At 62.0% G+C, this 26333-nt stretch overlaps 3 protein-coding genes and 1 long non-coding RNA gene across 18 annotated transcripts in view; 2 read left to right on the top strand and 2 right to left on the bottom strand.

Annotated features, from left to right (window-relative positions):
- Positions 1-18: 18 nt before the first annotated feature.
- LOC140607235 (uncharacterized) lies at positions 19-4302 on the top strand. 2 transcript variants are annotated; one of them, XR_012009354.1, is made up of 3 exons: positions 19-893; positions 2043-2193; positions 2899-4302. It is a non-coding gene; the product is annotated as an uncharacterized lncRNA (long non-coding RNA). The 2 variants fall into 2 exon arrangements; XR_012009355.1 differs by lacking the exon at positions 2899-4302 and adding an exon at positions 2685-2892.
- C16H17orf99 (chromosome 16 C17orf99 homolog) lies at positions 264-10208 on the bottom strand. Of its 2 annotated transcripts, XM_072781774.1 has the most exons (6): positions 10112-10208; positions 9687-9719; positions 3553-3852; positions 2114-2383; positions 1851-1947; positions 264-865 (listed from the first exon to the last, which is right to left on the bottom strand). In XM_072781774.1, exons 1-6 carry the CDS (start codon positions 10146-10148, stop codon positions 859-861), a joined length of 744 nt encoding a protein of 247 aa, XP_072637875.1. In that variant the 5' UTR covers positions 10149-10208; the 3' UTR covers positions 264-858. The 2 variants fall into 2 exon arrangements, with proteins under 2 accessions (XP_072637875.1, XP_072637874.1); XM_072781773.1 differs by lacking the exons at positions 9687-9719; positions 10112-10208 and adding an exon at positions 9375-9671.
- A 1676-nt stretch (positions 10209-11884) lies between these two features.
- TMC8 (transmembrane channel like 8) lies at positions 11885-23741 on the bottom strand. Of its 8 annotated transcripts, none has more exons than XM_072781760.1 (17): positions 22904-23212; positions 22219-22297; positions 21371-21726; positions 21033-21181; positions 20545-20606; positions 20159-20241; positions 19501-19637; positions 19076-19223; positions 18568-18738; positions 18150-18289; positions 16627-16750; positions 16253-16350; positions 15922-16105; positions 15623-15753; positions 15374-15532; positions 14882-14960; positions 11885-14145 (listed from the first exon to the last, which is right to left on the bottom strand). In XM_072781760.1, exons 1-17 carry the CDS (start codon positions 23195-23197, stop codon positions 13918-13920), a joined length of 2622 nt encoding a protein of 873 aa, XP_072637861.1. In that variant the 5' UTR covers positions 23198-23212; the 3' UTR covers positions 11885-13917. The 8 variants fall into 8 exon arrangements, with proteins under 8 accessions (XP_072637861.1, XP_072637860.1, XP_072637862.1 ...); XM_072781759.1 differs by having other exon boundaries at positions 20545-20694; positions 21033-21177; XM_072781761.1 differs by having other exon boundaries at positions 20545-20694; positions 21371-21575; positions 22904-23167.
- TMC6 (transmembrane channel like 6) overlaps positions 22334-26333 on the top strand; it is a 17941-nt gene continuing 13941 nt past the window's right edge. For 4 of the 6 annotated variants that reach the window (XR_012009353.1, XR_012009352.1, XM_072781771.1 and 1 more), the window contains exons 1-3: positions 24250-24365; positions 25846-25984; positions 26139-26272. Coding sequence is in view for 4 of the 6 variants with exons in the window: in XM_072781771.1 (XP_072637872.1) it covers positions 25929-25984; positions 26139-26272 (190 nt within the window). In the remaining 2 variants the exon portion in view is untranslated. Of the gene's footprint in view, positions 22450-24249; positions 24366-25177; positions 25320-25845; positions 25985-26138; positions 26273-26333 lie in introns of those variants that run through there. The other 2 variants (XM_072781770.1, XM_072781769.1) reach the window with 2 other exon arrangements.

Genomic DNA, 26333 nt, shown 5'->3' with positions numbered 1-26333 from the left:
GCCCCCCAGAGGCGTGTCTGGGCCTCAGCTGCCCAGGACCCAGGCTCATGAGCACCCCCTCTTCTCCCCATTCCATCCCAAACCCCAGCCCGCAGCCTGGACACAAGCCCCGACTGGCCTGTCACTCTTGCTTCTCTCTGGCCCAGAGCCTGCAGCAGCATCCAGCCCCCCCTTCCCAAATCTTCCCCACCGCAGGCCCCAAGTATGTACGACCCAAGACTTCCATGCCCAAGATGGTGTGGGGACAGAAACAGTTTCCAGGGTGACAGGCAGAGGACAGAGTTTAATCCAATCCTCCCGCAACACACCCGCAAATGATTTCAAGCATCTGCACTGCAAAGGCTGAGTGGGGTTGGGGTGGGGGGATCCGGGTCACTGCAGGGAAAAACTACAGACACTTTTTTTGCTACTTGCAGGTAAGATTTCAGAAGGGGATGCTGGCCAGGGAGGGCTTGGGTCCTCCCAGGTGAGCTGGACAGTGAGAGGTGACTAGCTGGGGCCAGAGGACTAGGCCACCTGGAGATGGGACGCCACTCCAGGGAGGAAGGGAGCAGCTGCGGGGAGGTGGGTTGGCACAGCTGGGCCTTTTCACAATGTACCCCACTCTCTCCCCAGACCCGCATGGATGATGACAAGCAACTGAGAGTTGAGCCCCCTCCTTCCTGTGGACCTCTCCTTCCATCACAGCCCACCCCAACCCAAAATCCTCAGACTAGCAGCATGTGTGTTGACGGAAGGACACTAGGCTCCAAGAATCAGAGCTGGCAGGCTTTTCCTTCATTCCAATGGTGGGTCCTTCCGTAGCAGACAAAGACCAGAGCCCTCCTGAGGGGACTTTGCCACGCCTGCCTCTTCTGCTCACAACCTTGATGACAAAGGAGTAAAGATTCCAGGTTAGGCCAACACATCTCTCAAACATCCCCTCCCAAGGCCTCTGGGAATTTTATGGTGCCAAGTGCATCAGTGCCCTGGGCAGCAGAAGGGGTGTGAGGTTTAGTCACCCCACTAAATGAAGGGGGGTGCTGAATCACCAAGAGGACAAGCGATGGCCCTTGATCACATGTCCAGTGAGAGCCTGGTCTCTGTGTCCCATTTTATAGAAGGGAACACAGAATCTCAAAGAGGTGACATGGCTCTCGTAGGAGTCTGGAAAGAATAGACAGGAGGGAGGGACCCTGAGGTGAGATATGGGGAGTACCAAGGACAGACAATGGCCACTGAAAAGTCTGGCCTGGGAGGGAGGAAGGCAATCAGGAGATGGCAGCATTTTGGAGACCCAGGGAGGTGAGAAGTTCACAGGGCACAGGTCACCGCTGCCAAAGACCAGACAGGTGGAGCATACAGGGGCCAATGGGGCTTAGGGATGAATGACACAAAGGCCCTAGTCACTTTACAAGTCAGTGTAGTGATAGCCTTGGCGAGGGGATCCCAGGAGGTCCAGCCCCTGCCTCTTGTCACCAGCTGGGAAGCACCGACCTATGTGGTTGCCATGGAGAGCAGAAGCCCCTGCTTCACCCTGGTCCCCAGGAGACATCATCCCCACTCCTGGCATCCCTCCTCAGAGCCAGCAGGAAGACAGGTCGACGCCCCACCCAGAGGGCAAGTGACCCCATCACGGGGCTGCTGGAAGTGTGGGTCAGGGTCAGACGAAGTCACGGATGTGCAAGCCCTTGGCAGGCACTTGGCACCCAGTAGGCCCTTACAGAACTTTTGCAAGTTACACATGAGCAGTATGGCCCTCTGTCCGCCCTGGTGGCAGCCCCGTCCTACAGACCCACCGCCCGCTGCCTCCAGCCGGGCTCCTGGTGGTCCACACAGACAGGCCTCCACATCCCACACCCAGTTCCTACCTGGTCCACAAGGCTGGGCCCAGCACCCAGGAGGTGACAGCTGCAATGGAGGTGAGGCTGCCAGCCAGCACCAAGACAGGTCCCTGAGGCAGGTATCCTGTGAGGGAGGGGGGTGCTTGAGCTGAGCTCCCTTAGGTGGGGCCAGAGGAGGCATGGTAGCTTCCCAAAGCCCTTCCCTGCTCTTGGCAGCAGCGAGGGGGCCTCTTCCACGGACCTACCCAGAAGTGCCAAGTGCCCGCCTGGAAACCAAGGGGCCCTCTCACCTGGGGGCACCAGCCTGAAGGGGCTGGACTGGACACTGATGTCGTTTGCAGCCTGGCACCGGAGCCAGTTCGATGTTCGGGTAAGTGGAAAGGAGAAGTTGGCAGGCTGCCCATAGGTCGGTCTCTGCTGCCTGTGGACGTACCCGTCCTTCCTGACCAGGCTGTAGGTGATGGGTGGGCTGCCCGAGGACACCTGGCAGGAAATCTCTACCCTGGGGCCCGATCCTCTCTCCAGCAAGACGAAGTTAGCCCGTGGCTGGGCCATAGGCTCTGGTAGGGTGGAAGAGGTTAGCACAGGCATGGCTGGGGGACTTTGACACCCTCTCCCAGCAAATCCCCTTGTTACAAAATGCCCACTGGAGTACTTCCTCCTTCTTGTGTCTGGGCTTCTCCCCTACTTGCAGTGTGTACTACACAAGTTCACGCTGGGTATATTCTGGGTTGTCACACTTGCCAAATAAAAATACCAGATGCCCAGTTAAATTTGAATTTCAGGTAAATAATGAATAATTTTTTTTAGCCTATGTTCCCGGGCAAAGCGTATCCGGCAACCCTATTTATATTCTTTCAGCCTTGGCTCTTTTACTGGAACGGTTCCTTCAGATCAAGAACTGTCACTTAGAAGATTCTAGAATTCCCCATGGCCTTCAGCCTAATGCTGTAAATAGCCCTACTGATGAGTAACAACCACCGCCTCTTGTGGCGTATTGACCACCCCCTAGAAGCTTCCACGGAATCCTTCCTACCCTTCTGGGGTTGGTACTATTATTATTTTTGTTTTGCAGATGAAGAAACCAGGCCCACAGAGGTTGAGTGACTTGCTCAGGACCCGTAGCCTGCAAGTGTCGAGACCATAGGGTTCCAAACCCTGGGCTCTCCTTCCAGAGGCTGGCTCCTCTCAGGGGCAGGGCCTGGGGGCAAGGGGGCCAGGGACACACCACTGGCTTGGGCAACACGCCCTAGTCCCCCCTACACACACATACCCCATGCCTTCCACCAGGAAGGACACCTGAATTAAGGTCAGGGTAGAAGTGGGAAGAACATAGGTTTTGGAGCTACACAGAGTGGGGTTTGGAATCAGCCTTTGCCACTGGCCTGGGGCGTCATTCTTAATCACCAGAAGCGTTATATAGGCCGGAACCACAAACCCCACCCTCCAGCTGCTGTGAAGATTCAACTAGATAAAGCACAAAGAATAAGTGCCTATTTTATCAGCGTGAGGCCAGAGCTCCACTGATAGGGCCCCGGCCCTCCCTGGTCACTTCTGCCCCAAAGGCCCCTGCAGGGAGATGATACCCTGAGTCCCAGCCCCGAGCTACCCTGTTCTGGGCGCAGGCCTCAGGGACCCAGAGTGGCCTTGGAGGTGAGCACCTTGTCCCGTCCCCAGCCTCCTGTCTTCTGGCCCAGACCCTGCCCCCACCCCCCAGGTGTGCACTCACTGGCCCACAGCTCCCAGTACATCTGCAGCTTGGTGCTGGCGGAGTGCTCGCCCCGGAGGGAGGCTGCCCGGCAGGAGTAGGTGAGAAGTTCTGGCCTGGACTTGAGGGTGATGTTGATGCTGAAGGAGGCCGGGTCTCCAGTCTTGACCACCTTCTTGGCGACCTCAACGCCCTGGCTCCCCCAGAGGGAGTAGGTGATGGGCGGGGGAGCCCGGGGTGAGTGACACGTTATGACAACCCTGCGGCTGCTGGGGAAAACCTCCCGGACTTTGTAGGCAATGAAGGTCTCAGGGGTGACTTCTGGCAGGTGGGAGGGTCAGGGTCCGAGGGGGGGAAGAAGGAAACCAACATTGATCACGCTCACGCACCTCAAGAAAATGCCGGTTTTACGGTTCAAAAGAGTTAAAAACAATTATCCCACGACCTGGCAATCCCGCTGCTAGGTATGTACCAAACGAATTGCAAACGGGGACTCTAAGGGACACGCGTGCACACGCAGGTTCGCAGCAGCACTCTCCGGGACAGCCGGGAGGTGAAGGTGCCCACGTGGCCATCAGTGGATGAACGGACGGGTCAAACGGGGTCTGGGCACACGATGGGACAGTCCTCACCCACGACAGGGAGCGAAGTTCTGACCCACGGGTGAGCCTCACAGACATCCGTGAGTGAGAGAAGTCAGACACGGAGGGAGCGTACCTTCCATTCCATTCGTGTGAAATGTCCAGAATAGGAAAATCCCAAAACGGGAAGCTGGTTTGGAAGCCCTGCTGGTTGCCAGGGGCTGGGGGACGGGCAGATGGGGGAGTGACTGCTCGTGGGTCGGGGCTTTCCTTTTGGGGTGATGAAAATGTTTGGGAACGAGGTCGGGGGATGGTTGCACAACAGTGCGAATGCACTAAATGCTGCCGAAGCGTCACTTAAAAATGGTTAATTTTGTGTTACGTGATGTCCCCTCAATGTTTAAAAAGAAGGAAGGGAGAAAGAAATAACAAGCCAGCCAGCCAGCCAAGCCTCCTGGAAAAAAGTCGACCTCTGGGATTTAGACTTTTTGCCCCAAATATTTGACAACAAAAAGAAAATGAAGTTAGGACATGAGTAGGAAGCACAGAGAAGTTTGGGATGCAGGTCAGCAGAGCTGACACTGAAGTCAACTTCTAGATTCAACAAGGTGGTCAACTGTTAAGTAGCGGGGGACGGGCGTTGGTGTCATTCTTGCACCTCACCTTATCCTTGGCCCCAGGTAGGAGCCCCGACATCTACTGTTTGTTGGCTGGCCCTCTCCGGTGTGCACGGAGTGCCTGTCTGCACCTCTTGTTTCAGACGCCTCCTCCTCCTCCTCCTCCTCCTCCTCCTCCTCCTCCTCCGACTGGAGGAGGGTCCCCCCTCTCCATCCCCCCGCCCGCGCCGAAAGGGGTCACCGTCTGGTTGAATGGGACAGTCTGAAGGAGGGTGTAGAGGGTATGACCCTGGTCCACAGGGGCGAGCTGAGCCGGAGAGAAAGAGGCCACCTGGGAAAGCAGGATTTCCAGAGAGCGGGGAGGCCCTCGAAGGAGCCTGGACGCTGCCAGCGCCTGGAGGACGCAGGCCCAGACCCACTCTCCAGCTGCACCCTGCGTCCGGCCATCAGGACAGCCTCTCTGCTTGGAAGTGACTTCTCTGCTTTGCAGGCAGATCCTGGGGTCGATCTGATGCAGAAGACACTTCCAAGAGCTTCCTTGCTACTGGGCCTCTTGCTGCCCATACTGAAATCTTCCAGACGGAGGTGGGGAGGACACAAAGCTGCCTCTGGGGGTGGGGGCTTGGGAGGGAGGCTGCAGTGTCAGTGGTGCCGGCTCAAGAGAAGTGTGCAGGGGCAGTGCTTGGGGGCTGGGGGGGCGTGTAGAGGAGAGGCTTTACGACATCTAAATGTCTCGTGCCTCGTGCATCACACTTGCCCCGCTGGGCGGGCACACTGGCTCTGGAAACCACGCGGCTGTCAGGAAACTGCTCCTCAGAGCAGAAAACTGGAACTAGATCTGCTTCCTTCAGAGACCTTTCCTAGGAATCCTAAGGTTTCTGACCACTAAGCATATTTCTTTCTAGACCAGTGGTTGTCAGCCAGGGGCAGTTTTGCTTCCAGGGGACCTTTGTGTCTGGAGTCATGTTTGGCTGCCACGAATGGGGGTGGGGGGCTAGGGAGAGGCGCTCCTGGCATCTAGTAGGTGGAGGCCCGGGGTGTCGCTAAAGCATCCAACAATGCACAGGACAGTCCCCATAACGGAGAATCGGCCAGTTCCCATGTCGGTAGTGTTGACATCGAGAAACATCTTGACAACCATCAGCAGCCTTCCAGAATCAGATCTCTAGCCTGGCCCCAGGCTGCACAGACACCAGCAAACATTTTCTCCTCTGTGCCTGTTTCTCAGCTCTGCATGAGAACACTCCTATTTTAGTCCTTTTTTTTTTTTTTTCCAAACAGGCTTTCACGCAAAGTCTTTTGGATTTGAAGTAAGTAACGTTGTATGGAGAGTCCACTGTCGTCTCTGGGGCACCATGGTGCACACTGCCACCAGGAATGTTGGGGGGTGCAACCCAGGGCCAAAGGGCCAGCTCCTCACTGCCCAGATGCTCTTGGGGACCCAAATCTCCCTCCAGAGGGGGATTTGGGGGGTTCAAGGGGTTCAGCATGATGACGATTTTCTTTGCTCCCTTCTTGGAGGGAAATGACTAATAAAAGTTAAAAAGGAAAAGCTGGGCTGCCTTTGTTTGCATTTCGAGGCCCAATAATAGAAGCTTGATTTACATAAGTTCACAGACCAGAGTCCCTTCTGACTGCACCAGGCTGTGCGGCAGTCACTTTCTATTCTAACCAGACTGGTGCCTTCTTTTGTTCTTTCGGGTGGGGTCCCTGAGTTTATGCATTTAACCCGCCAGTAATGAGAGGCCTGGCATTCAATTAAAAATTCATCAGGTGCAAAAAAAAATTTAAAAAAAATATTCATCAGGTGCGTCAGAGCATTGGAACGAAGGGATGGCACGCTCAATGTGATGCAGAGACAGGCCCGCACTCGGACCAGAAGCTGAGCCACGCTGGGCTGGGCTGAGTGGGTGGCCTCAGAACCTCCTTCTGTGGCTAAGGAAAAAAAGGAAGCCCCTTGGGGTGTATGAGGGGACGGCAGAGCTGCAGCACCCAAGGCTCAGAGACCCTTCAGGATCTCCACCCTCCCCTGGTCCAGACTTGTGTCTGCGATAACCGGAGGCTTGGAGATTGGAGTCCCAACCCTAGAGGACCAATTTATTAGACCTAAGGTGGGATGGGGTGAGGGTGGGAGGGGTCCAGGGATCTGATTTTGAACGAGCAGCCCACGTCTTAAGAGTTGAATCGTGTCTTCCCAAAAAGATAGGTTCAAGCCCTAACCCCCGGGTCCTGGGAATGGGGCCTTATTTGGAGATATGGTGTTTACACGCACACGCCAGGGATCCATGGTGGATCAGGGTGGATCAGGGTGGATCAGGGTGGCCCTACTAAGAGGACAGCCAGAGACCCACACACGCCGCGGGAGGCCATGTGCCGACGCAGGCAGAGGTTGGAGGGATGCTGTCACCAGCCTTGAACGCCGAGGACCAGGACCGCCAGGAGCCCCCAGAAGCCAGGAGAGGGGAGGCCTGGGTCGACAGCCCTGCCCACACCTCGTCTCAGACCTCCAGCCTCCAGAACTGGGAGGAAAGAGCTCGTTGTTGTGTTAACCGCCCGCCTGGTGTGTGGCAGCCTCAGGAAGTTACTCTGGCGCACCCCCAAGTGGCTCCTTTGAAGTCATCTGGAACCCGGCTGAGAGATCCCACCAGGTTTTAGGAACACCGGGAGGACATCCCTGAAGTTCCTTTGCTCCGTCTCAGGGGAGTACCACCTAGTTTCGAGTCCGTGCTTCATCCAGATACTCTCTCCCTCTGAACAAGAACACTGCCTGGGCTCAAGGCAGCCCCACAGGACCCCCAGGTCCCCGGCCTGCCCCACCCCCAGGAGGCTCCACAGCACCCCCTCCCCCACGTACCCCACCGCCTCCCAGCCTTCCCGATCCTGGCATCCTCCCACCGAAGCACTCCCACACGTCACCCACGCCTAGGTAACCAGCCTCCCCTCCCCGGGGCATGGCCTATCCTAAGCGGTTGTCTCTGGTGGTGGGGGGCCCCACAGCCTCCACAGCACTGGCCCCGGGGGGACGGTGGGGGGTGGACATCCCCTGAGGGTGTTTCCATCCTTCCTCCCTAAACACCAGCCTCGAACCTCGCATCTTCAGACAAAGTCTCCCCTGCTCCCCTGGGTTACAGGCATTTACTAGTGGAAATGCCCACTAGTCTGTGAAGATTCTCGACCCTGGTTCCCACCACCACCCTCACCACCACCCTGGCCACAATCCTTCAGTTCCTTAACGTCCAGTCTCTTGTGCCCAACTGTCTAGCTGCTGCTATTCTATGGTGAGGCTGTGCTGTATCTGGTCAACCTCTGAGTTGTTTAGGCCAAACCCTTGGGATCAGCTTGCCCTGCTCTTTCCGTCCCATCCCATCCTCTGCTGTACTGCAGAACAGATCTTGGCCACTCCCGTCCCCCCACCCCCACCCCCGCCCCGGGGGGCTCTGGCTGTCACCACATCCCTTCTCTGCATCCTGAGAACAGCTGAGGGCCCCCTGGGATCCCCTTCAGAGACCCAGGGTCCCCATCCCATCTTTTCTCAACACAGTGGCCTAGAAGGGCAAAGGAGACCATGCAAAGCTTCCATGCAAAGCCCGCCCCCTGTGGCCATGCACAGTCCAGGGAGCCCTCCGTGCAGAGCCCAGGGAGCCCTCCGTACTCAACCCTGTTCCCCATCTAGCTCTCCCTTCCCTACTGCTCCCTGCACTCAGTCCACACAGGCCACGTCCAGGCTCATCCTGCTCCAGCATCTCCTTCACGTCCCTGCTTGGTGTGTCTCCTTCTCTGTGACAATCTCCCAGTAAATGCTGACCCTCCCCAGCACCCCTTGCCCCCGTGTTCCCTTTCCACTCTTCCCTGCTTGCTTTTCTCTAGGACTTCCTGTGTCCAGCACACTGTAGAAGGGGCTTGTTGTCATCATCCTTTGTCATCGGCACCCCCACCCCCAGCCCCACTGGAATGTAAGTGTAAGGTGGGATCTCTATTTTTTTTTCTTCTGCATCTTGTGGATCCATCTTGAGGCCTAGAACAGTGCCTGGCATCAAAAGGGGGCTCTGAGAGTATCTGCTGAATTGATGAATGCTTTCCCAGCTGGCCTCTCAGGAGGTGAGTTGGCAGGGCTTGCTGGGCTAGAGTCTGAGCAGAAGTCAGGGGCCCAGGGGGCAGACCAGCCGCGGCCAGGTACTTCCCGAAACTGCTGCAACGCTAATGTCTGCTGCCTCGAGCTGCTCTCTTTTTAGCAGAAGCACCAGGACCCGAGTGTTTGTTTTTAAAGCAAATGAGGAAATGGCAATTCTGCTTGTGCCGCATTCAAGCGAGACCCACCCTTCAGTGGAATAGAGACAGATGCCAGCCCCGTGACCTGGGGACCTTGGCGAGGTAATGGAGGAGGCATGTCGGGGAAGGACATCAGCCCTCAGCCTGGTGGACAGCAGGAGGTGACCTTCAGGGTCACAGGGCTAGAAATGGGGGTGGGACCAGGTGTGTCCCCTCCCCCTGGTTCTGTACCACCCCCTGGTGGGCAAGGGCCCTGCGCCCTCTAGCTGCCTCAGAGTGAGTCAGGCTCCCATTTGTGGGACCCCTGGGGGGGGCCTCGACTTCCTCTGGGAAGCCCCCCCCCCAGGCCACCAGCCCTCACTGGGGTCACACTCACCTGGTAGAGCTTCTGCTCCAGATCCCGCACCTGGGGTAGAAGGGCTGGGAGGTACCTGCCCAGAATATGCAGTCTGCTCCCCACACCCCCCAGCCCAGCCCAGCCGGAAGCCAGCAGTTTCCTGCCACCTGTCCCCTGGAGGTCCCACACCGGCCTGCTCCCCTCCACGCCCTGCAGGCGGTGAGGCTAATTTCCAGAGTTGCCCAGTTGTCCGCACCAGACACCTGCTCACCATCAGCAGCGCCCCCTCGAGCCACGGCACCCCAGGCTGCCCCCCAGGCCATCCACCAGCTCCCTGGAGTGTGTACTCACCCACCTCCTGCTCCAGGGAGAAGCTGCAGGTGGCTGGAAGAGGGGAGGGTGTGAGGGCAGTAAGTAGAGAGCCTGGGCTGGAGGGGGGCAGAGACCACCCAGAGAGCCTCCTGCCAAGGCCAGAAGGGACGCCCAGGACCCAACAGACGTCTTCACTCCCAGAAGCTCTCTTGAGGTCACTGCGTTTAGTATCATCAGCCGTTTTGTAGATGAGTCAACAGTGGGCCCAGTGCAGTGAACCGATCAGTAAGGGGCTGGTCTGAGACTCAAGCCCACACCTCTCCCTCTGTCCTCGTGCTTCCAGAAGTGTCTGTGCCTCCAGGTCCCTCCCCTGTGCTCATGGGCATCCCTGCATCCTCAGCCTGCTTCCCCAAGGCCCTGGCAATGGTCTCTCCTGCCCCCGACTGATGTCCCCATTGGCTCACCCAGCAGGGCCAAGCAGAGCAGCAGAAGGAGCCTCATGCCTCTTCTGGTATAAGGACCCTCTGCTCAGGCTAGCAAGAGCTCGCTCAGTGGGGCCACCCCACTCTGGGGCCCCTGGGATGCTCCTAGGGTGGGTGCCTGCAGCAGGGAGATAACTGGAGGCCCCAGCACCCGTGGCCTCAGGAGCCAGAGCTGGGCCCCCACGCCCCTGGGAGGGATGAGGAGGCCCCTTGGCCTTGGAGCCGAATCAGGGCTAACACTCAGCCACCACCGCTGAGCTGTAGGGGCCTGGGCTTGTTTGGTGGCTAGATGTCTATGTCCCAACCCCTGGAATATGTATGTTACCTGGCAAGGGGGTATTAAGATTGCTAATCTTCTGATCTTGAGATAGCATCAGTATCCTGGATTATCAGGATGGGGCTGTTATCAGGAAGATCCTTTCCAATGCCACCCCCCCGGGGGGGGGTGGAGTCTGACACATGGGCAGGAGAACTGGTGGGCCAGACCCGTTAGAGAAGCAGGCCGGAGAGGCCACCGCTGCCCATCTCACACTGGCTCATTAGCGACCACCTATTGGGCACCTGCTAGGTAGGCTGGGCTGACACCGGGCTCAGCCCCCAAATTAAAGTTCAGACGGATGAGGCCCCTGGTCCAGGAGCATGATACAGTGTGGTAGCTCAGACTATGGAGGGGCCCTTCCTCATGCCCGTGGATGGTGGTCATTCCCTGGGATCTGGAGCCAATGCCAGCTAGACCAGGAGGCCAAACCACATCTCATAGGGTGGCATGACCTTTTCAGCAGCCTGCAGCAGAGCTCACTGGATCTGGGGAGCAGGGTGGGGTGAGCCAGGAAACCCCAGGTGGACCCCTCAGGGCTGGGGACTCAGGGCAACCTGGAGCAGGGGAGGGGTGGGCCAGGACACAGCCAGCACCAAAACAGACCCTGGCACCTCCCTGCCCCAGGCTGCTGTGCTCCTTCCAAGCCAAGCCTGGAGCTGCTGGACAGGTTCATTTAGTTTGTGCAGGAAACGCCCATTTGGCTGCCTTCCCTTCCATTTGCTTTTTTTTTTTTTTTTAAAGATTTTATTTATTTATTTATTCATGAGAGAGAGAGACAGAGAGAGAGAGAGGCAGAGACACAGGCAGAGGAAGAAGCAGGCTCCATGCAGGGAGCCCAACATGGGACTCGATCCCGGGACTCCAGGATCACACTTTGGGCCAAAGGCAGGTGCTAAACCGCTGAGCCACCCAGAGATCCCCTCTCTCTCTTTTGTAGCCAAATTCCCCTCCAAAAAGTCTATCCTCACTCTGCTGAGGTGGTTGGGGTAAGGACTTAAAGGAATTGATGGTTGAAGAGAGACAGAGGGATCCTCTAGGCCGCTGCCAGTCTGTCTCCCAAAACTTGTGTTTTTTCCTCCATGTTCTGCTCAGGGGATGGGTTTGAGCTCAGGCAGCTCACGAGAAGCCTCCTCCTTCCATCGGTGAATTTGGGGAGCAGGTCAGAGGAGAGCGTGTGGGCGGACTCGAGAGACCTTTCCCCTCGACTTTGGTGGGTTAGGGCATGTTTCCTGCCCCAGCCGGGAGCCCTCGCCAGCAGCCACCCGTGTGCCATCAGACTGGAGGTGTTTGCAGAGGAGGCTGGTTCTCTGGGCTGTGCTGTCCCTTCTCTCCGGGGCCTGCATGTGGGCCAGGACTCATTAGGACCCAGGTCACCTCGATTGTGTGGAGCCGGGGCTACAATAATAAACCTCAGTAACTCAAGGCACACATCAGGATGCTTGATAAGTCATTGCTCATTTAATTCTCACAGCCACTCAGAGGACGGTGGTCTCAGCCCCATGTTTCAGCCGAGCAAACAGGCCCAGTTTGATTTCCCCAGGTCTCCCCACGCTTGTCATCTCGCTGGTGTTGCACTTGGCTGGGTCTCAGTGAACATCTGCTGAAGGCATGAGAAAGTGATGAGACAAGGACCCCGGTGTTCCAGCCTCCTAGCACTTGGGCACCAGCAGCATCACCCCTGGGGACTCATCACAAGACAGCGCTGGGCCTTATCCTTAGAGTTTCTGTTTCTGTTTCGTGGAGCCTGAGAATCTGCATTTCCACCAAGCTCGGGGGGTGGGGTGGGGGGGTAGCTGCAGCTACTGCTGCAGGTCGGGGCCACGCTCTGGCCCAAAGCTGCTTGTTCACAACATGTGTCACTTTCACCTGGGACAGGCCGGTGGCCCTCTGCCCATGGAGCACACAGCACTGTGTGTTTCCCCGAACAAGGCTCTGCACTTGTTGACAGACTGATGGGTCATGTGACACTGAGAGAACAGTAACAGGAGGAGCTGAACCAGCCAAGCCTTCAGAGCCCACATGAAGGCCTGGGCCTGAGGGCACCAGGCCAGAGCTGCGCCCAGGCTGGACACCCTGCCAGGTGCCGGGCCCCTGGTGGAAATAGAGGCTTGCCAAGCATGTCGTGGGCTTTCTCCTGATCCGCCCTCCTGACAGTTGTTTTCTTTTTTTTTTTAAGAATTTATTTAAAAAAGAGAGAGAGAGAGAGAGAGAGCATGAGCAGGGGGAGGGGCAGAGGGAGAGGGAGGAGCAGACTCCCTGCTGAGCAGGGAGTCCGGATGCAGAGCTTCATCCCAGGACCCTGAGCCAAAGGCAGATGCTTCACGGACCGATGGAGCCACCCGGGCGCCCCCCAACAGCTCCTTAGGCCAGCATCCTCAACCCTGGCTGCTGGAGAGAGTCACCTGGCAGCTTTAGAAAAAGTCCCAATGCCTGGCTGCTGTCTGCACCTGGGCCGACCACATCAGCAGCCCTGGCACAGGGCCAGTCCCCTCAGGCTGAGAGCCACGGATTGCGAGCCACTGGAGAGGCAGGGGCGGTGGGAGACCCCGGGCTGCATCCCTGCCCTGCCTTCACGGCCCAGGCGAATGCCTCCTGTGTGTCTCACGGCACAGGTCTGTACACGCCTAGCACCCTCCTCTTCTTCACCACTCTTAAGCCACAGCTACGGTGGGGGAGGCAGTGAGGAGAAGGGGCACAGAGGAGGGTTAGCAACAGGTCTGCAGAAGGTGTGGCCAAGGGGCCCCTGTTCCGGGGTCCTGAAGAGGCCTACTTTTTTTTTTTTTTTTAATTTATTCATTCAGAGAGAGAGAGAGAGAGACTGAGAGGCAGAGACACAGGCAGAGGGAGAAGCGGGCTCCACGCAGGGAGCCCGACGTGGGACTCAATCCTGGGTCTCCAGGATCAGACCCCGGGCTGCAGGCGGCGCCAAACCGCTGCGCCACCGGGGGTGCCCGAGGCCTACTTTGTTGATGTGGGGTCCTGGGTTAGAACGGACTATGAGGAACCCTGCCAGGGAGAGGCTGGCCATGAACTCTCTGTTCCTCAGACTCCAGTAGGCCCTGGAACCCCCCCGCGTCCCCCCACCCCACCCCACCCCCATCAGGGTCAGGAATGCAGGTGCTGGTGCAGGTGTGGCTCCGGAGCTGGGGCTGTGGGGGCCCATGTGCACTCAGAACCAGCAGGCCCTTGGTGCGGCCAGGTCTTGCCCCAGTGGGAGCACTTCTGAGCCCCCCCATGGATGTGTATTTAAACTGCATTCCTGGCTTACTGCCCTAACGTCACATTCACCAAAATTAGAGAGTCTACAGGACTGAGGTAAAAACACAAACACAACTTCCCGTATTTTCTTCCTGCTGCCCCTGGGCTCTGCCTCGAGCACCAGGGCGCAGGGGCTGGGGCCCAGGGGCACTCTGGTTGTGGGGACCTAGGTCAGGCCCTGGGGAGGCTCTGGCGGACGCAGGAGTGGGTGCTACAGCTCCGCGCCGCTGGAGAAGCGGAATCTAGAGACGGAGTCCTCGAGGCAAGGTCCCGGCCTGGGGGCCCTGGGGCCTGGGGAGCCCGGGCACGGAAACCCCGGGCAGAAGGACCGCGGGCGCGAAGCTCGGGAGTGGGGGGACTCGGGCCCCACAGGGACGCCGGAGCCCTCGGGCAGCAGCCGCGACAGGTCCTCCACCAGGTGCCACTTCTCCTGGACTTGCTGTGGGGGAGGGGGGAGGGGGAGGGGGTGGGGGGAGGGGGTGGGGGGAGGGGGTGGGGACAAGCGGCGGTTAGGAGCGACGCCCCGCCCCGCCCCGCCCGCGCCCCCAAGCGGAGACCACGCCCCTGCCCCAAGAGTCCCGCCCCCAGAAGAGGCCCCGCCCCGACCGACCTGAGACCACGCCCCCTCCGGGGTCCGCCCCGTGAAGTCAGAGACCACGCCCCTCCACCAGAGTTCCGCCCCCAGGAAAGGCCCCGCCCCCCGCCCCTCCCGCCCCGAGACCTCACCCCCTCCAGGGGTCCCGCCTCAGCTAAGCCAGAGACCACGCCCCTCCGCCAAAGAGCCCCGCCCCCAGAAGAGGCCACGCCCCGTCGGATCCCGCCCGTCCGACCTGAGACCACGCCCCCTCCGGGACCCCGCCCCAGCGGTCAGAGACCTCGCCCCTCCGCCAGAGTCCCGCCCCCAGAAGAGGCCACGCCCCTTCCGGGTCCCGCCCGCCCCGCCCGACCTGAGACCTCGCCCCACTAGGGCGCTGCTCACGCCCGCCACCTAGAGCCGGAGTTCAAAGGTCAGCTCTGCTGCTAGTGGATGCCGGGTGATGATACTGCCGCGGCATCCTATCAGACCCGTGTCCCCAAGCCAAAGGCCATATTCCTGGGCCATATTCCTGTCATGGGGCTCCCGGCCACACTCCGGGGCCACGTCTGGCCCCTCCCCAAGCCCAGCGGGCACTCACCCACACCAGCTGCTTTCGGAGCCCCCGGATGGCCCTGGCATTGGCCTGGGACTGGGAGACGCAAATGGTCAGGACAAGGCTTTGGACAGACAGGGGTCCGAGGTCAGTCATCCCTGGATGGAAGGTGTCTCCCCTACTTTCTCTCCCCACCTCGGTGTCTTAAAAATGCCTCCTGGGGTTCTTTTCTCTGCAGACCCCTTTACCTCCCTCTCCTTCCTCCCGCAGAGCCCCTCTGCTCTACAGGGCAGGGTTTCAGCGGGTCTGCAGGAGGCACTGGGCTTCCCCTGTGGTCACACAGGTGCCTGCTTTACAGGTGACATACCCAGGGCTCCCTGCCTTTGTGCCCATGCTCCGTCCTCTGGGACCCTGCCTCCCTGGCTCTGCTTGTCTGGCTCCCAGAGCCCAGGAGAGTGCCTGGGGTGGGGGGACCATGGAAGGAAGGACCCCCTCCCCGGGGTGCCCTCCCATGACCCCTGCTGCCCCGAGAAGCACCTGAGCAGGACGAGAAGGGGGAAGCTGAAGGCGTGGGAACCGATGTAGTGGAGGATGCGCTGGCCAGAGGGCGGGAGCCGGAGGGCCACCAGCTCTGGGACCACCTGCCAGGGGGCCGAGTAGTTGGAGAAAAGGCCACAGTCCCAGGAGGAGTGGATGCTGGGGAGAGACAGCCAGGGAAGGGCTGGTGTCAGGGCCCCAGGTGACAGCTGCCTGCCCCCCGGCCGCCAGTGCCTCTGCGGCCCTCACCTGCTGACCACGTAGCCCAGGGGCATGACGGCCAGGAGCAGACCCAGGATGAGCACCAGCTGGAAGAAGAAGGTGGAGCTGGAGGCGCGGAATCGCCGAGGAGATGCCTTGGAGTTCCTCATGAGGGTGTACTGGGGGCAAGTAGTAGCACACGGGGGCCGTGAGCCAGTCCCCAGGTGCCGGGGAGCCTGAGGCCCAGGGAGGTGACGCTGAGGGGGTGGGCAGAAGCAGGACGGGATCGTGGGCCCCAGGCCCCCCCACCTGCACCCCCTGCCCCCTCCCAGCCCAGGAGGCCTCACCTTCTTGATGTAGAAGGTGAGGAAGATAAAGACGCTGTTGAGCAGAGGCAGCAGGGGACAGTAGAAGAGGCCCATCCAGGTGACTGTCTGCCCCGCCACGATGTCCAGGACATTCTTGGGCACCAGGAATTCTTCTCGGTCCAGCCAGGTCCAGAAGCTGCCCGTGAACCGCTCCACCAGCAGCCTGGGGGAGGGGAGTGTCCAGGTACCCCCATCAGTCATGACCACGTCGTTCACATGGAGACGCGTGTGCCGGGCTGCCCACCCTTGGCTGTGGCCAGCGGCCACCCCCGGACAGGCCCCGTTCTCCCGCGATGTCCCCGTGCCTCACCTCCTAGGCAGGCTGACGCAGAAGGCAAAGGCCACGGTGAGGAGGAAGTTGAAGATGCTCAGCTTGTATAGCTCTTCCCCGACTGCGTTTTCCCAGCACTGGAGCAGAGGGGGACTGGTCACCCCCGGTCCCCGGCTGCCCCTCACTCCCCCCCACCCCCCCACCGGGGGCCTCTAGGGTCTAGGAGCCTTGCCCGGAGTCCCATCTGATTGCTAAGTTAGCACCTGGGCCTCCAGCGTAAGATCTGAGCAGGGAAACGCCCCAGGCAGTGCACAGTGAGCCGGGAATGGTGCCCCTGGTGGTGTGCGGCCCTCCAGCAAAGGTGAGACTGGAGAGGGACAGGAGGGACAGGCTTTGATGGAGCCACCAGTCACCTCGTAATCACAGGCGTTGTAGCCGTAGGCCGCACAGCTCGTCTTGTTTCTGCCGATACACAGCACGGTCTGGCCCAGAGAGAAGGAGAATATTCCCAGGCTGGCCAGCTTCAGGACAACGCACCTGGGGCGGGGTGAGGGCGGGGAGTGGGGCTGTGTCAGGGGGAGGGGCTCAGGTGCCACGCTCGGTCCACCCGGGTTACAGGGGTGGCTGGTCTCTGAGATGGTGTCTCTTCTGGGTCCAGCCCCCTCTAAATCCAGAGCCCAGCCTCCTTCCAACCTGCTCCGTCCCTGGCAATGTTTCCCAAAGCGTGTTCCCTAGAGTCTTGGTCTCTAGATGATTCCTGAGAGAAGGGTTCTATTTTTAAATCAGTTTGGAGAACACTGTGGGGCCCAGCTGCCCCCTCAGCCCCCCACTGCCCGCCACACTCAGTTTGGCTGTTTGCAGGCGTATATGGGCCTTCCATTGTCTCACAGCAGGGTTGGTCTTCCTCCTGCCTGTCAATCCCCTAGCCCGTCTTACACCGTTTCATACGTCCTGATCCCATGCATCCCCCTCCTGCATAATGCAGCACCAGATCGCAGAGGTAGGATGGTGTACCCCCAAACCAGCACACGCACATTATGCCCAAGCATGGACTTTTAGCGTTGACAGGCACAGAAGTCTCCTGCTGTTGAGGAAGGCTGGGAGGCAGGGTGAGTAGGGGCTGATTTTTTTTTTTTTTAATTAATCCTTCATCCTTTTGAGCATTTTGAACTTTCTACCATGTGCATGTGCTACTACTTATTCCAAAAATAAAGTTTCAGACCACAGTCAACCTTGGAGGAAAGCTGAATGGGTTGCATCTGCACTGGGGGAAGCAGAAGGGAAAGCAGACAGAGCTAAGAGTGGGGGGCGGGGGGCTGTGGTGACGGGACAGGTAGCAGACAGAAAAGTGGAGCTGGAGCTCATGGTAGGGAGCTGCTGCTCAAGAGGGGCTTCAGGTCCAAGGCAGGATCCTGGTCCTGAGAGGGGGCACAGAGCAGAGCATGGGGGTGGAGGAGGGCTTGCCCGTGAACCTGCACCCAGCAGGGCACGGTGAGCTTGCCGTCTGCGGAGGCACTTGACCTCTGCGAGCCTCAGTTTCTTCATCTGTCAAATGGGGCTGAGGAAGGTCCCCACTTTTGCAGATCACGTGAAGGTTGTCAAGGTAAGGGGTGTAAACCCTGGGGGCGTGTGAGAGCTGTGTGCATCCCGAGTGTGTAGAGCTGGCTCCCAGGCCCTTCTGGCTGTTTTGTCCCTGGCCCCTCTGAATGGCTGGTGCATGGTACAGGCTGCTGGCTTGCTTTGGACAGAAGGGACCAGAAAACCTTAGAGGGAGGTTCCCAAGACTGTGTTGTCTGGAAGTTCCTGCATGCTCAGGCCCTCTGGTGCCAGGCGGTCAGATGGCCAGCAGGACACAGCACCCTCATGTGCCCCCGGTCCTTCTGAACTTGACCCTGCCCACGGGGGCCCACCTGTCACCCCCAGGGGCGGCACTCACCAGAGGAGGGCGAGGTTGATCTCAGTACTGGGGGGGTAGTTCTCCAGCTGGATGAGGAAAACAAATAGCAGGGGCCCCAAAAAGTTGACCAGGGCGATGACCCCAGGGGGCAGGTACTGCAGCAGCACAAACAGTGAGTCCTGCAGGAAAGAGCAGGTAGGGAGTGCCCATGGACTGGGGGGGCCCGGCAGCTTCCCCACACCCTACAGCCCCCTCAAGTGGCACTCTGGTGCAGGCCCGGCCTCCAGAAGCCCTTGGCCTATTCCGGGTGGCAGCTCGGCTCTTGGGTACCATGGGCAGAGGCGGCGTCAACCTCCCTGTGCGTCTCGGCTTGCTCATCTGCCAGGTGGGACCATCCCGTCTCCTCCCACCAAAGCTGTGGGCAGGACTGAATGGGTGCACATCAGTCGCCTGGCACCTCTTTGTTGTCCTGCGAGTACTTGGTGGCCCAGAAGATCACGCTGATGGCCCCAACCACCAGGAGCCCGATGAGGACGTTGACCCGCAGGTAGGTAAGCAGGTGGCAGATCCTCTGGGTCCGGGTCTGCTGCTGCACCTGCAGGAACCGACGCCCTTCCTCCAGCTCCACCTGTCGTGGGGGCGGGGACACAGACCGTCAGGCCCCCCGCGGGCAGGGCGCTGTGTGGAGGGAGAAGGTGCCCATCGGGTCCAGGTCAGCGATCGTGGGGGGATCCAGGCAGGGCTGGCGAGTCGCTGGGGCAGGGGCGGCGAGGGATGGAGGCGGCTTTCATGTGGACCGCCCTCCCTGCTCTGTGTGCGTGTGCTCACGCCCGAGCACTGGCAGAGCCGCCCTTTGGCTAGAACACCCCGTGCATGCGCCTGTGCACACACTCCCAGACCACCCCCGCTCCCGTACAGTCACGCACGCTCACGCGCTTGTCCACGTACCAGACACCCACACACACCTTGAACTCGTTGCTGATCTCATGCTTCTTGATGGTGGCTGCTTCCTGCCCCCGGATACAGAAGTCCCAGGAGGAGAACACTTTGACGCTGACGGGCGACCTGTAGTCCTGGCCCAGAAACAGCCTCTGCGGCAGCCCCTTCACCATCCTGGAGGGAGCAGGAGGCCCGGGCCCATGGGGGAGGGGCTCCGCCCTGGCTCAGGTCTGGGGTAGGAAGCCCCTGACGGCCTGGGGTGCAGGCTTGTGGTGGGGGTGGGGAGGCAGGGGCGGTGTCCCCGGCTCCGCAGCTGAGGACACACTGTTCGGGCCCTGGAACCACGGATGAGCCTTACTGAACAGGAGCCGGGGCCCTCCTGCTACCTTGGGGTGCCACACCAAAGGGGGGTGGTCAGGGAGAGAGGGCGAGGCAGGGGCTCTGCTCTCACCGCCGAAGAGTCCCACAGAAGCAGAGGAGGAGGCAGGCCAGGGGGCTCAGGAGGTAGGCCAGGCGGATGCTGTAGGCCGAGCCGCTCTCCGGACCCGCCCGGTAGGCGCCGTAGAAGAGGTAAGTGTTGTTGAAGGCCTAGGGATGTGGATGGTGACAACGGGGTCATGAGGCCCTGTGCTAAGTGCTCCCCGTGTCTTAAGTCTCTAATTCTCATAGTAACTCATCCCGGGGGAGCGAGAGCAGCCGCATGTCACAGTCACAGGGCCGTTGGGCAACTTGCCCAAGACCACACAGCTCTGGGGAAGAGGCAGGGTGGGATACAGGAGCTCGGGAACCACTCAGTGGCTTCCAGGGATGAGGGTGGGGGGGTGTCTGTCCCACAGATCTGGACCCCTTCCTCCTCTGTCCTTTGCACCCTGACCCCAGCTGGGTGCTGAGGCCATGGGCATGTGTCCCTGGGTCTGGGCCTTGCATCCTGGCTGCAGCCTCTCTCTGAGCCCACCACTGTCCCCGCCAGCCTGTTTGTGTAAAACCATTCCCCTAGAAGCCAAACTGTCTTCGGAGGGACAGGGATCTTCTTAGACCTCGGTCCCCTGGGGCCAGTTGTCCAGGTCCCCCAGCCTCCCTGGTCCACAGCCAAGACAGGGCTCACTTACCCTGCCGGTTAAGACATTCCAGAGTTGATTGTGGAACCTGGGAACACCAGTCTGGGACTGGAGGCCATCAGAGCACTGGAGGGCTGCGGGGTGGAGAGGGGACCAGCAGGGAGGGGTCCCCAAGGCATAGGTGAGGCTCTGTGCCCACCTCCTCCATAGCCCCCCATCCTGGGGAGGCCCGAGCAGGGCCCTGAGGAGGTGACAGGAGGCATGCGACGCATGAGGTGCAGTCAGGGGGCGTCCCGGGGCTGGACTCAGGCAGGAGGGAGCCCAGGATCGGGACGCAGAGGGTCAGGGCTGTCCCAACACTCTGAGCCCTGCACCAGGGTCCTTAGGGTGCAGGTGGGCGCTCGGGCCCTTATTCCCTCGGCGGGTGGGGAACTCACTGAAGTTGAGGGCCGGGCCTGGGTCACGGGGACGGAGCCAGACCAGGGGCAGCAGGACGAAGCTGGCAGTCAGCAGCAGGGTCAGCAGGTTGAGCAGCAGCAGGAAGCGGAGAAAGGTGAAGTAGGACTGGATTCCGGTGCCAAAGAGGCCTGCGAGGGGAGCCGCGCCGGGCCAGGGGCCCAGCTGGGAATCCGAGGACCCACCGACCCCGCGGGGTGCGGGGGACCCGCCTCCCGGACCTCGGACCTCCAGGCTCCCCCGCAGTGCCTGTGATGGCCACCAGGGGCTGCTGTCACCCACGCTAGTGGCAGGAGGGGTGTGCAAGGAAGGAGGGCGACGTTTGCTGGGGGCGGGGTGGGGGGCAGGGGAGTTGGTGGGGGCAGGGAGGGCGTCGGCAAGCGGGATGGTGGCCTCCTCGGGTTGCTAAACTGGACATTGAGACTCCAGGGAGGGGTGGTGGGAGGTGGGGTGCGGGTGGGGGTCCTACCTCCGATCTCGTAGAGGGCCCCTTCCCAGAGCCCGAAGCCCTGGGCCAGCCGCCGCGCTGCCTCCCCCAGGCGCCGCCCCACTGCCCGCCGCCGGCGCTGCCATCGCTGCCAGCAGGAGGTCTTGGCGCCCTCGGGCTCCCGCAGCTGCCTGGGATGGGGGGGGCGTCCCTGAGCCACCCGCACTGCACCCACCCCCCCTCCAGGCCAGGCAGAGCAGTGCCAGGGGCCAGAGGAGTCCTGCCCCTGCTGTGACTTCCCCCCATCCAACAGGTGCATCCTCTGGGTGCTGCACCCACCGCCACCCCCTGGCCTGGCCTGTCAGCCCCGCAGCACCCACCGGATGAAGCGCTTGTCCACCATGGCATAGGGCAGCTCCCGCACCAGCGCCTGGGAGGACTCCAGCCGCGCCATCTCCTGCTCCCACAGCTCCTCCACCCCGGCTTCTGGCTCCCGGGAGGCCTGGCCGGACCCCACTGACCACTGCCTCAGCATCTCTGCGGTAGCCGGGAGGTTGGGGGCGCTGGCTGGCAATCCCCTGCCTCCTGGAAGGGACGTGGGGTGCCTGCTGGGCGAGCGTCAAGCTCTTGGCCCTGGTACAGCCAGAGATGAAGAGAGAGAATTCGGCTGGGGCGGATCCCGGCTCAGTCCCTGTCCACAGCTCAGAGCAACACACTGCCAGAGGCCTCAGTTTCCCTGTTTGTCAACGGGGAGAAAAGTCTAAAGGGCACGGAAAGATGGCCTGTCCCAGCAAAGCTAAGGCCAGGTGTAGCCACAGAGGACTGAGCTGGGTCCCAAGGCCTGTGGTACCCGTACCCCCTGCTGCCGGGGGCCACGGCCTTCTGGGTCACCCCTTGGCAAGACAATTCTGGCTCTGCTCCCCCCGCTAATTATTCCACTGGGGCCCTGCCCTACACCCTGACAGTTCCTAGGACCCAGCATCCCGCGGCACCCCAGATTTGGACCTTCTGGGACCCCCTTCATCTCCTACCTGTGGTCCAGCCCCCAGGACTGGGTCCGCCCCGCCCCCCAGGGACCCGCGATGAGGGGGGGTGGCTATAGCCCCAGACTGGGGAAGGGGACCCTGGTGGCAGCTATAACCCCTACCCCCAGCAGCCCCACACTGCGGGGCTCTCCCTTTCACCTCTTCACTCTCTGCCTCCTCCCCTGACTCTGCACCCAGCTCACCTGGGGACAAGGGATCCGGTCCCCAAGGAGCTGCTTGTTGGACCCGCTCCTGCCAGGCTGGGCGGGACCGTGAGGGAGCCTGGGACGGGGGAGGGGGATGGTTGTTGGGGTGTCACATGACAGGAACCCCAGCTCTCCCGCCGTCTCCTCCCCCTCCACTGCTGGCTCCCACCTCGACAGTTTCCTCTGCTTTCACTGGGGGCGCCACTTCCTGCGGCGCCGGGCGACCAGGCAGGTGGAGGGGGCGGGGGGGGGGGGGGGGGGAAGGGGTGGCCTCTGGACCCCGTGGGGTGGGGTTGGGGTCCACAGGGCGGGGGTCGCCCCCATCTCCCCCTCCCCCCGCTCCTGCGTGCTAGTCCCCACCGGATCTCTCTAGGCCTGGGAAGCCCCAGCTGGGGCGGGGGCCTGGCTGCTTATCTGCGGGTGGCAGACTGTCTTGGGGAGAGCGGGATGGTGACAGAATGGGTGGGTCCCATCGCTCGGGCCGCTGGTTCCAGAAGCCCTTGGTCTTAATCCTCAACTTCCCTCCTGGGTCACTGGCTCTTGGACAAGGCGGGGACTTAGAGCCTGGAGGATAGCAAGGGCTCAGGAGTTGGTGCCATCTGTGCCAGCTAGGCAAGGTGTTCAAGAGCCCCCTTGGCCCTTTGTGTGTCCCGGGGTCCCCTGGGAGACCCTGTGGTCTTACCCTTCTTGTGCCCGCTCCTCCCTCCTCAGGGCCCAGTCCAGCCTGCTGAGCTCTGCGGGCTTTTCTGCATCCCTGCCTGGATCCCCTCGTTTTTCCAAGCCCCTCCTCCACGCCAGGCTCCACGCTGGGTGCTGGGGCCCAGCACCCAGTGGGTTCAGAGAGTGGGGGCAGGGAGAAGGGACCAGCAAAAGTACATGTCAACAGGAAGTGGCAAGTGCTCCAACAGGGAGGCTTCCTACAGGACGTGACCTGCAAGTGGGGCCAGGTCACGCAACTACCATGTGGCTGGAGCATGGATGGGTGTGCGGGGACGGGGCGGGGTGGGGGGAGGCAAGGGCTGGGCAGGCCCGGGGGCCTTGTGCCAAGATGCAGCCCGAAGTAACCCACCTGAGGACCACAGCGGTGGCTGCAGAAAAGCCCCAACCCTGACCCCTCCGACTTTGTCCAACTTCAGGTCAGCGGACGCGTCACCGCTTGCATCACATCTTTTCATTCGGGAATCCTGGCTTTGCCCACCTCTCTGCCTTCCCGCCCGCCAGCGTCCCAAAGGCTTCCCTACATGGGCAACGTGCCCCCTAACACTGTCCAAATCCCCCCAAGTCTCACCCCAATCCTGGGAGCCTGCCCTCTGACCTGCCAGGCTTTCTCAAAGTCGGCGCTCCCCGATGGACCAGACTCTGCCCTGGGAGAGGGCACCCGGGGGCCTGCTGGTCATCCGTGCGCAGGGAGCGCAGTCCACTCCCCGGCTTGGGGGGGCAACCAAGACGGCAGCAGTGGGCACAGCAGGCGTCCCCCGCCCGGGGCGCGCCCCCTCCTCCCGGCCTCGCCCACAGGACGTGAGAACCGAGAGAAACCCCGCCCCGCCCCGCCAGGGGGTGGCCCCCCCGCCCCCCGGCCCAGGAGCCTGCTCGGGAAAGCCGCTTGGGAAAGCCGTTGGTCAGCAGGGCTTGCGGGGAGGAGAGGGTTGCCCAACGCGGTGTCGCAAGCCTCCATCAGCGGAGCTTTGCAGCCTCGTGTCATCGATGACCGCCCTGGGAAACGGGTGGCTGGGGAGGTGTCCCCATCTGAGACTTGGGGAAACTGAGTCCCACGGACACCGCGGACTCCACCGCGATTGGAGTCGACCCCGAGGCTCGGCCGCCCGCACGCAGCTCAGGCCTCGGGGTGCGGAGGAGACGGGGCGGCGGGTCGGCAGGGAGAGGGCAGGGTCGCCCGAGGCGGGGCGCAGGGTCACGTGACGCCGGAGGCCGGCCCCCAGGTGGGCCGGGCGGGGCGCTGCTCCCTCCCGCCCCCTCCCGCCCCGCCCCCCGCGACCGACCCAGGTCGCCTCAGGGGCCCGGTCACCTCCGCCCCGCCCCCTGACCCCCCGGCCCCGCCCCCGGGGGCCGAGCCCCGACCGCGGCTCCCGGGACAGGTGAGCGGCTCGCGGGCGCGCAGGGCGCCCCTCCCCCGCGCCTCCCAGGTAAGCGCGGCCGCGGGGTGCGGGCCCCCGGGGAGGGGCGCGCCCCCGGTCCCCCCCGGGCTGGGGGAACGTTCCCGGGGAGCGGCTCCACCCTGCCCCTCCCCACCTGCTCAGGGCTCAGGAACGGAGAGCCCCGGAAACCCTGCGGGGCGCGCCGGCGCGGGGAGGGCGGCAGGGTGCCCGCTGGGCGGAAGTCCTGGCGCCGCCTGGGGGAGCCCGGGGGAGCCCCCAGCCCCGGCCGGCCGCGGATGCCGGGCCTCTGAGCACCTCCCACCTCCCCACTACCCGCGCCCCCGAAGGGGTGTGCGGGAGAGGCCTGTGGGCCTGGGAGGCGCCGTATGGAGGGACCCCAGCTCTAGGGACAGCAGCGGGGCGGGGGCACACCCTCAGCTCCAAGTCCATCTGTTTGCCCCATTCAGCTCCCTGGTGGTGGTGCCCCCCGCCCCCCATCGCCGGCTCCCGCTGGAGGGAGAGGAAGGGGCTCAGACTTTGCGGGGCCTGGGCTCAGAGACTGGACGGCCTGCACCCCTAAGTGAGGACGCTGTTTGGGCATCCTGGCCACCTCCCCCCCAGGAAGCCCCCTCGAGCTCAGCCAACTATTCCGAGTGCTGGATTCCCTCCTGCGCCTGGGGGAGGGGGAGGGGGAGGGGGAGGGGGAGGAGGGGGAGGGGGGTGGAGGACGGGACTGTGCCCCTGCTGGGCTGCGCCCTGCGCCACTCCCACCGGGTGAGGAGCCCAGACAAGGCCGCCCTGGTTCCAGTTGCCCCGGGCGGTGCCGGAGGGCTCAGCCTGGACAAAGGCGGGACAAAGGCGGCCTGTGTAACGCACCCCCACCCAGCCAGCTGCCCGCCCCGCCCCCGGGTGATGGAATGTAGGGGAGTCGTCTGTGGGGGACTGGTGACCTTGCAGCACCCTAGCTCAGCCGGCGTGGAGTGCCGTGATCCCCGTTGGGGGGTGAGGGCAGGCAGTGCTGGGTGGGGGCGCAGCTGGAGGAACCCCCACCCAGGGGGGTGCTGGTTGTGGGGCGAGGGCTAGCCGTTGGAGGGTTTCCTGTGAGAGGAAGTGCTCTGGGGTTACAGGGCAGGCACAGGAAGGTCTGGGAGCTGCCCTGACCTTTTTCACCAGGAGGGCCGCGGATACCTGGGCCCTGGGCCGAGCCGGCGCCTAGGGGAGCTGTGTCCCCGGGCCCCCACCCCCTTCTCACTTGCCCCGGGACTGGGGACAGGCGGCGCCAGAGAGGAAACAATGGGGACTGCTCAGACCCCCCCACTTCCTTCCGCTCGCCCTCAGGCAGTGCAAGGGGCTCCCCCTCGCCTGAAGGGGCAGGAGGTTTATTTGGAGTCACTGACCCGACCACGTGTTTGGCTGGGGCTGGGGGGCCTCGGCCGCGGGCGCCTCCCACGGGCCCCAGGGAGCGGGCAGTTTGGCCCGGCCCCAGGCACTGAAGGCCGCCTCGGCGCACCACTCCCTGTCTCCCCAGATGGGCAGCGGGAGGCTCCGGAGGCTGCGCCCAGGCTCTGAGCAACCGTAGGTCTGCAGACCGGCTGGGCGTGGGTCACCGACATGGCTCAGCCACTGACCTTTGTCCTCAGTGTTCCCGAGACCCCGGAGGACCATGGGTAAGTGTGCTGGGGCCGGGGCGGTGTGGTGGGGGGTGCTGGAGGGCAGGGATGTCCCCCTCGTCCCCCCCCCCAAAGGCCACCTGGACTGGGGCCTGTGGACAGGGGGGCAGCCAGGGCAGCTGAACCCCGCCCCCCCATCTCATCCCTGCAGCCCGGAGCCCAGCCCCTATGATGAGAGCGAAGTGCACGACTCCTTCTATCAGCTCATCCAGGAGCAGAGCCAGTGGGTGGCCGAGGAGGGTCTGGAGCTGCAGCAGAGGGAGCCAGGGCCCCCGGAGACCCCAGGTGAGCCCCCCAGGCGAGCCCCCAGGCCAGGCCCTGTGTGTGGCTCAGGCCCCCTGGGGCT

The sequence above is a fragment of the Canis lupus genome, chromosome 16 (genome assembly GCF_048164855.1).
Source record: "Canis lupus baileyi chromosome 16, mCanLup2.hap1, whole genome shotgun sequence".
NCBI classification, from domain to species: domain Eukaryota; kingdom Metazoa; phylum Chordata; class Mammalia; order Carnivora; family Canidae; genus Canis; species Canis lupus.
Note: the sequence above shows the minus strand (reverse complement) of the source record. Positions and strands in the feature narration are given on the sequence as shown.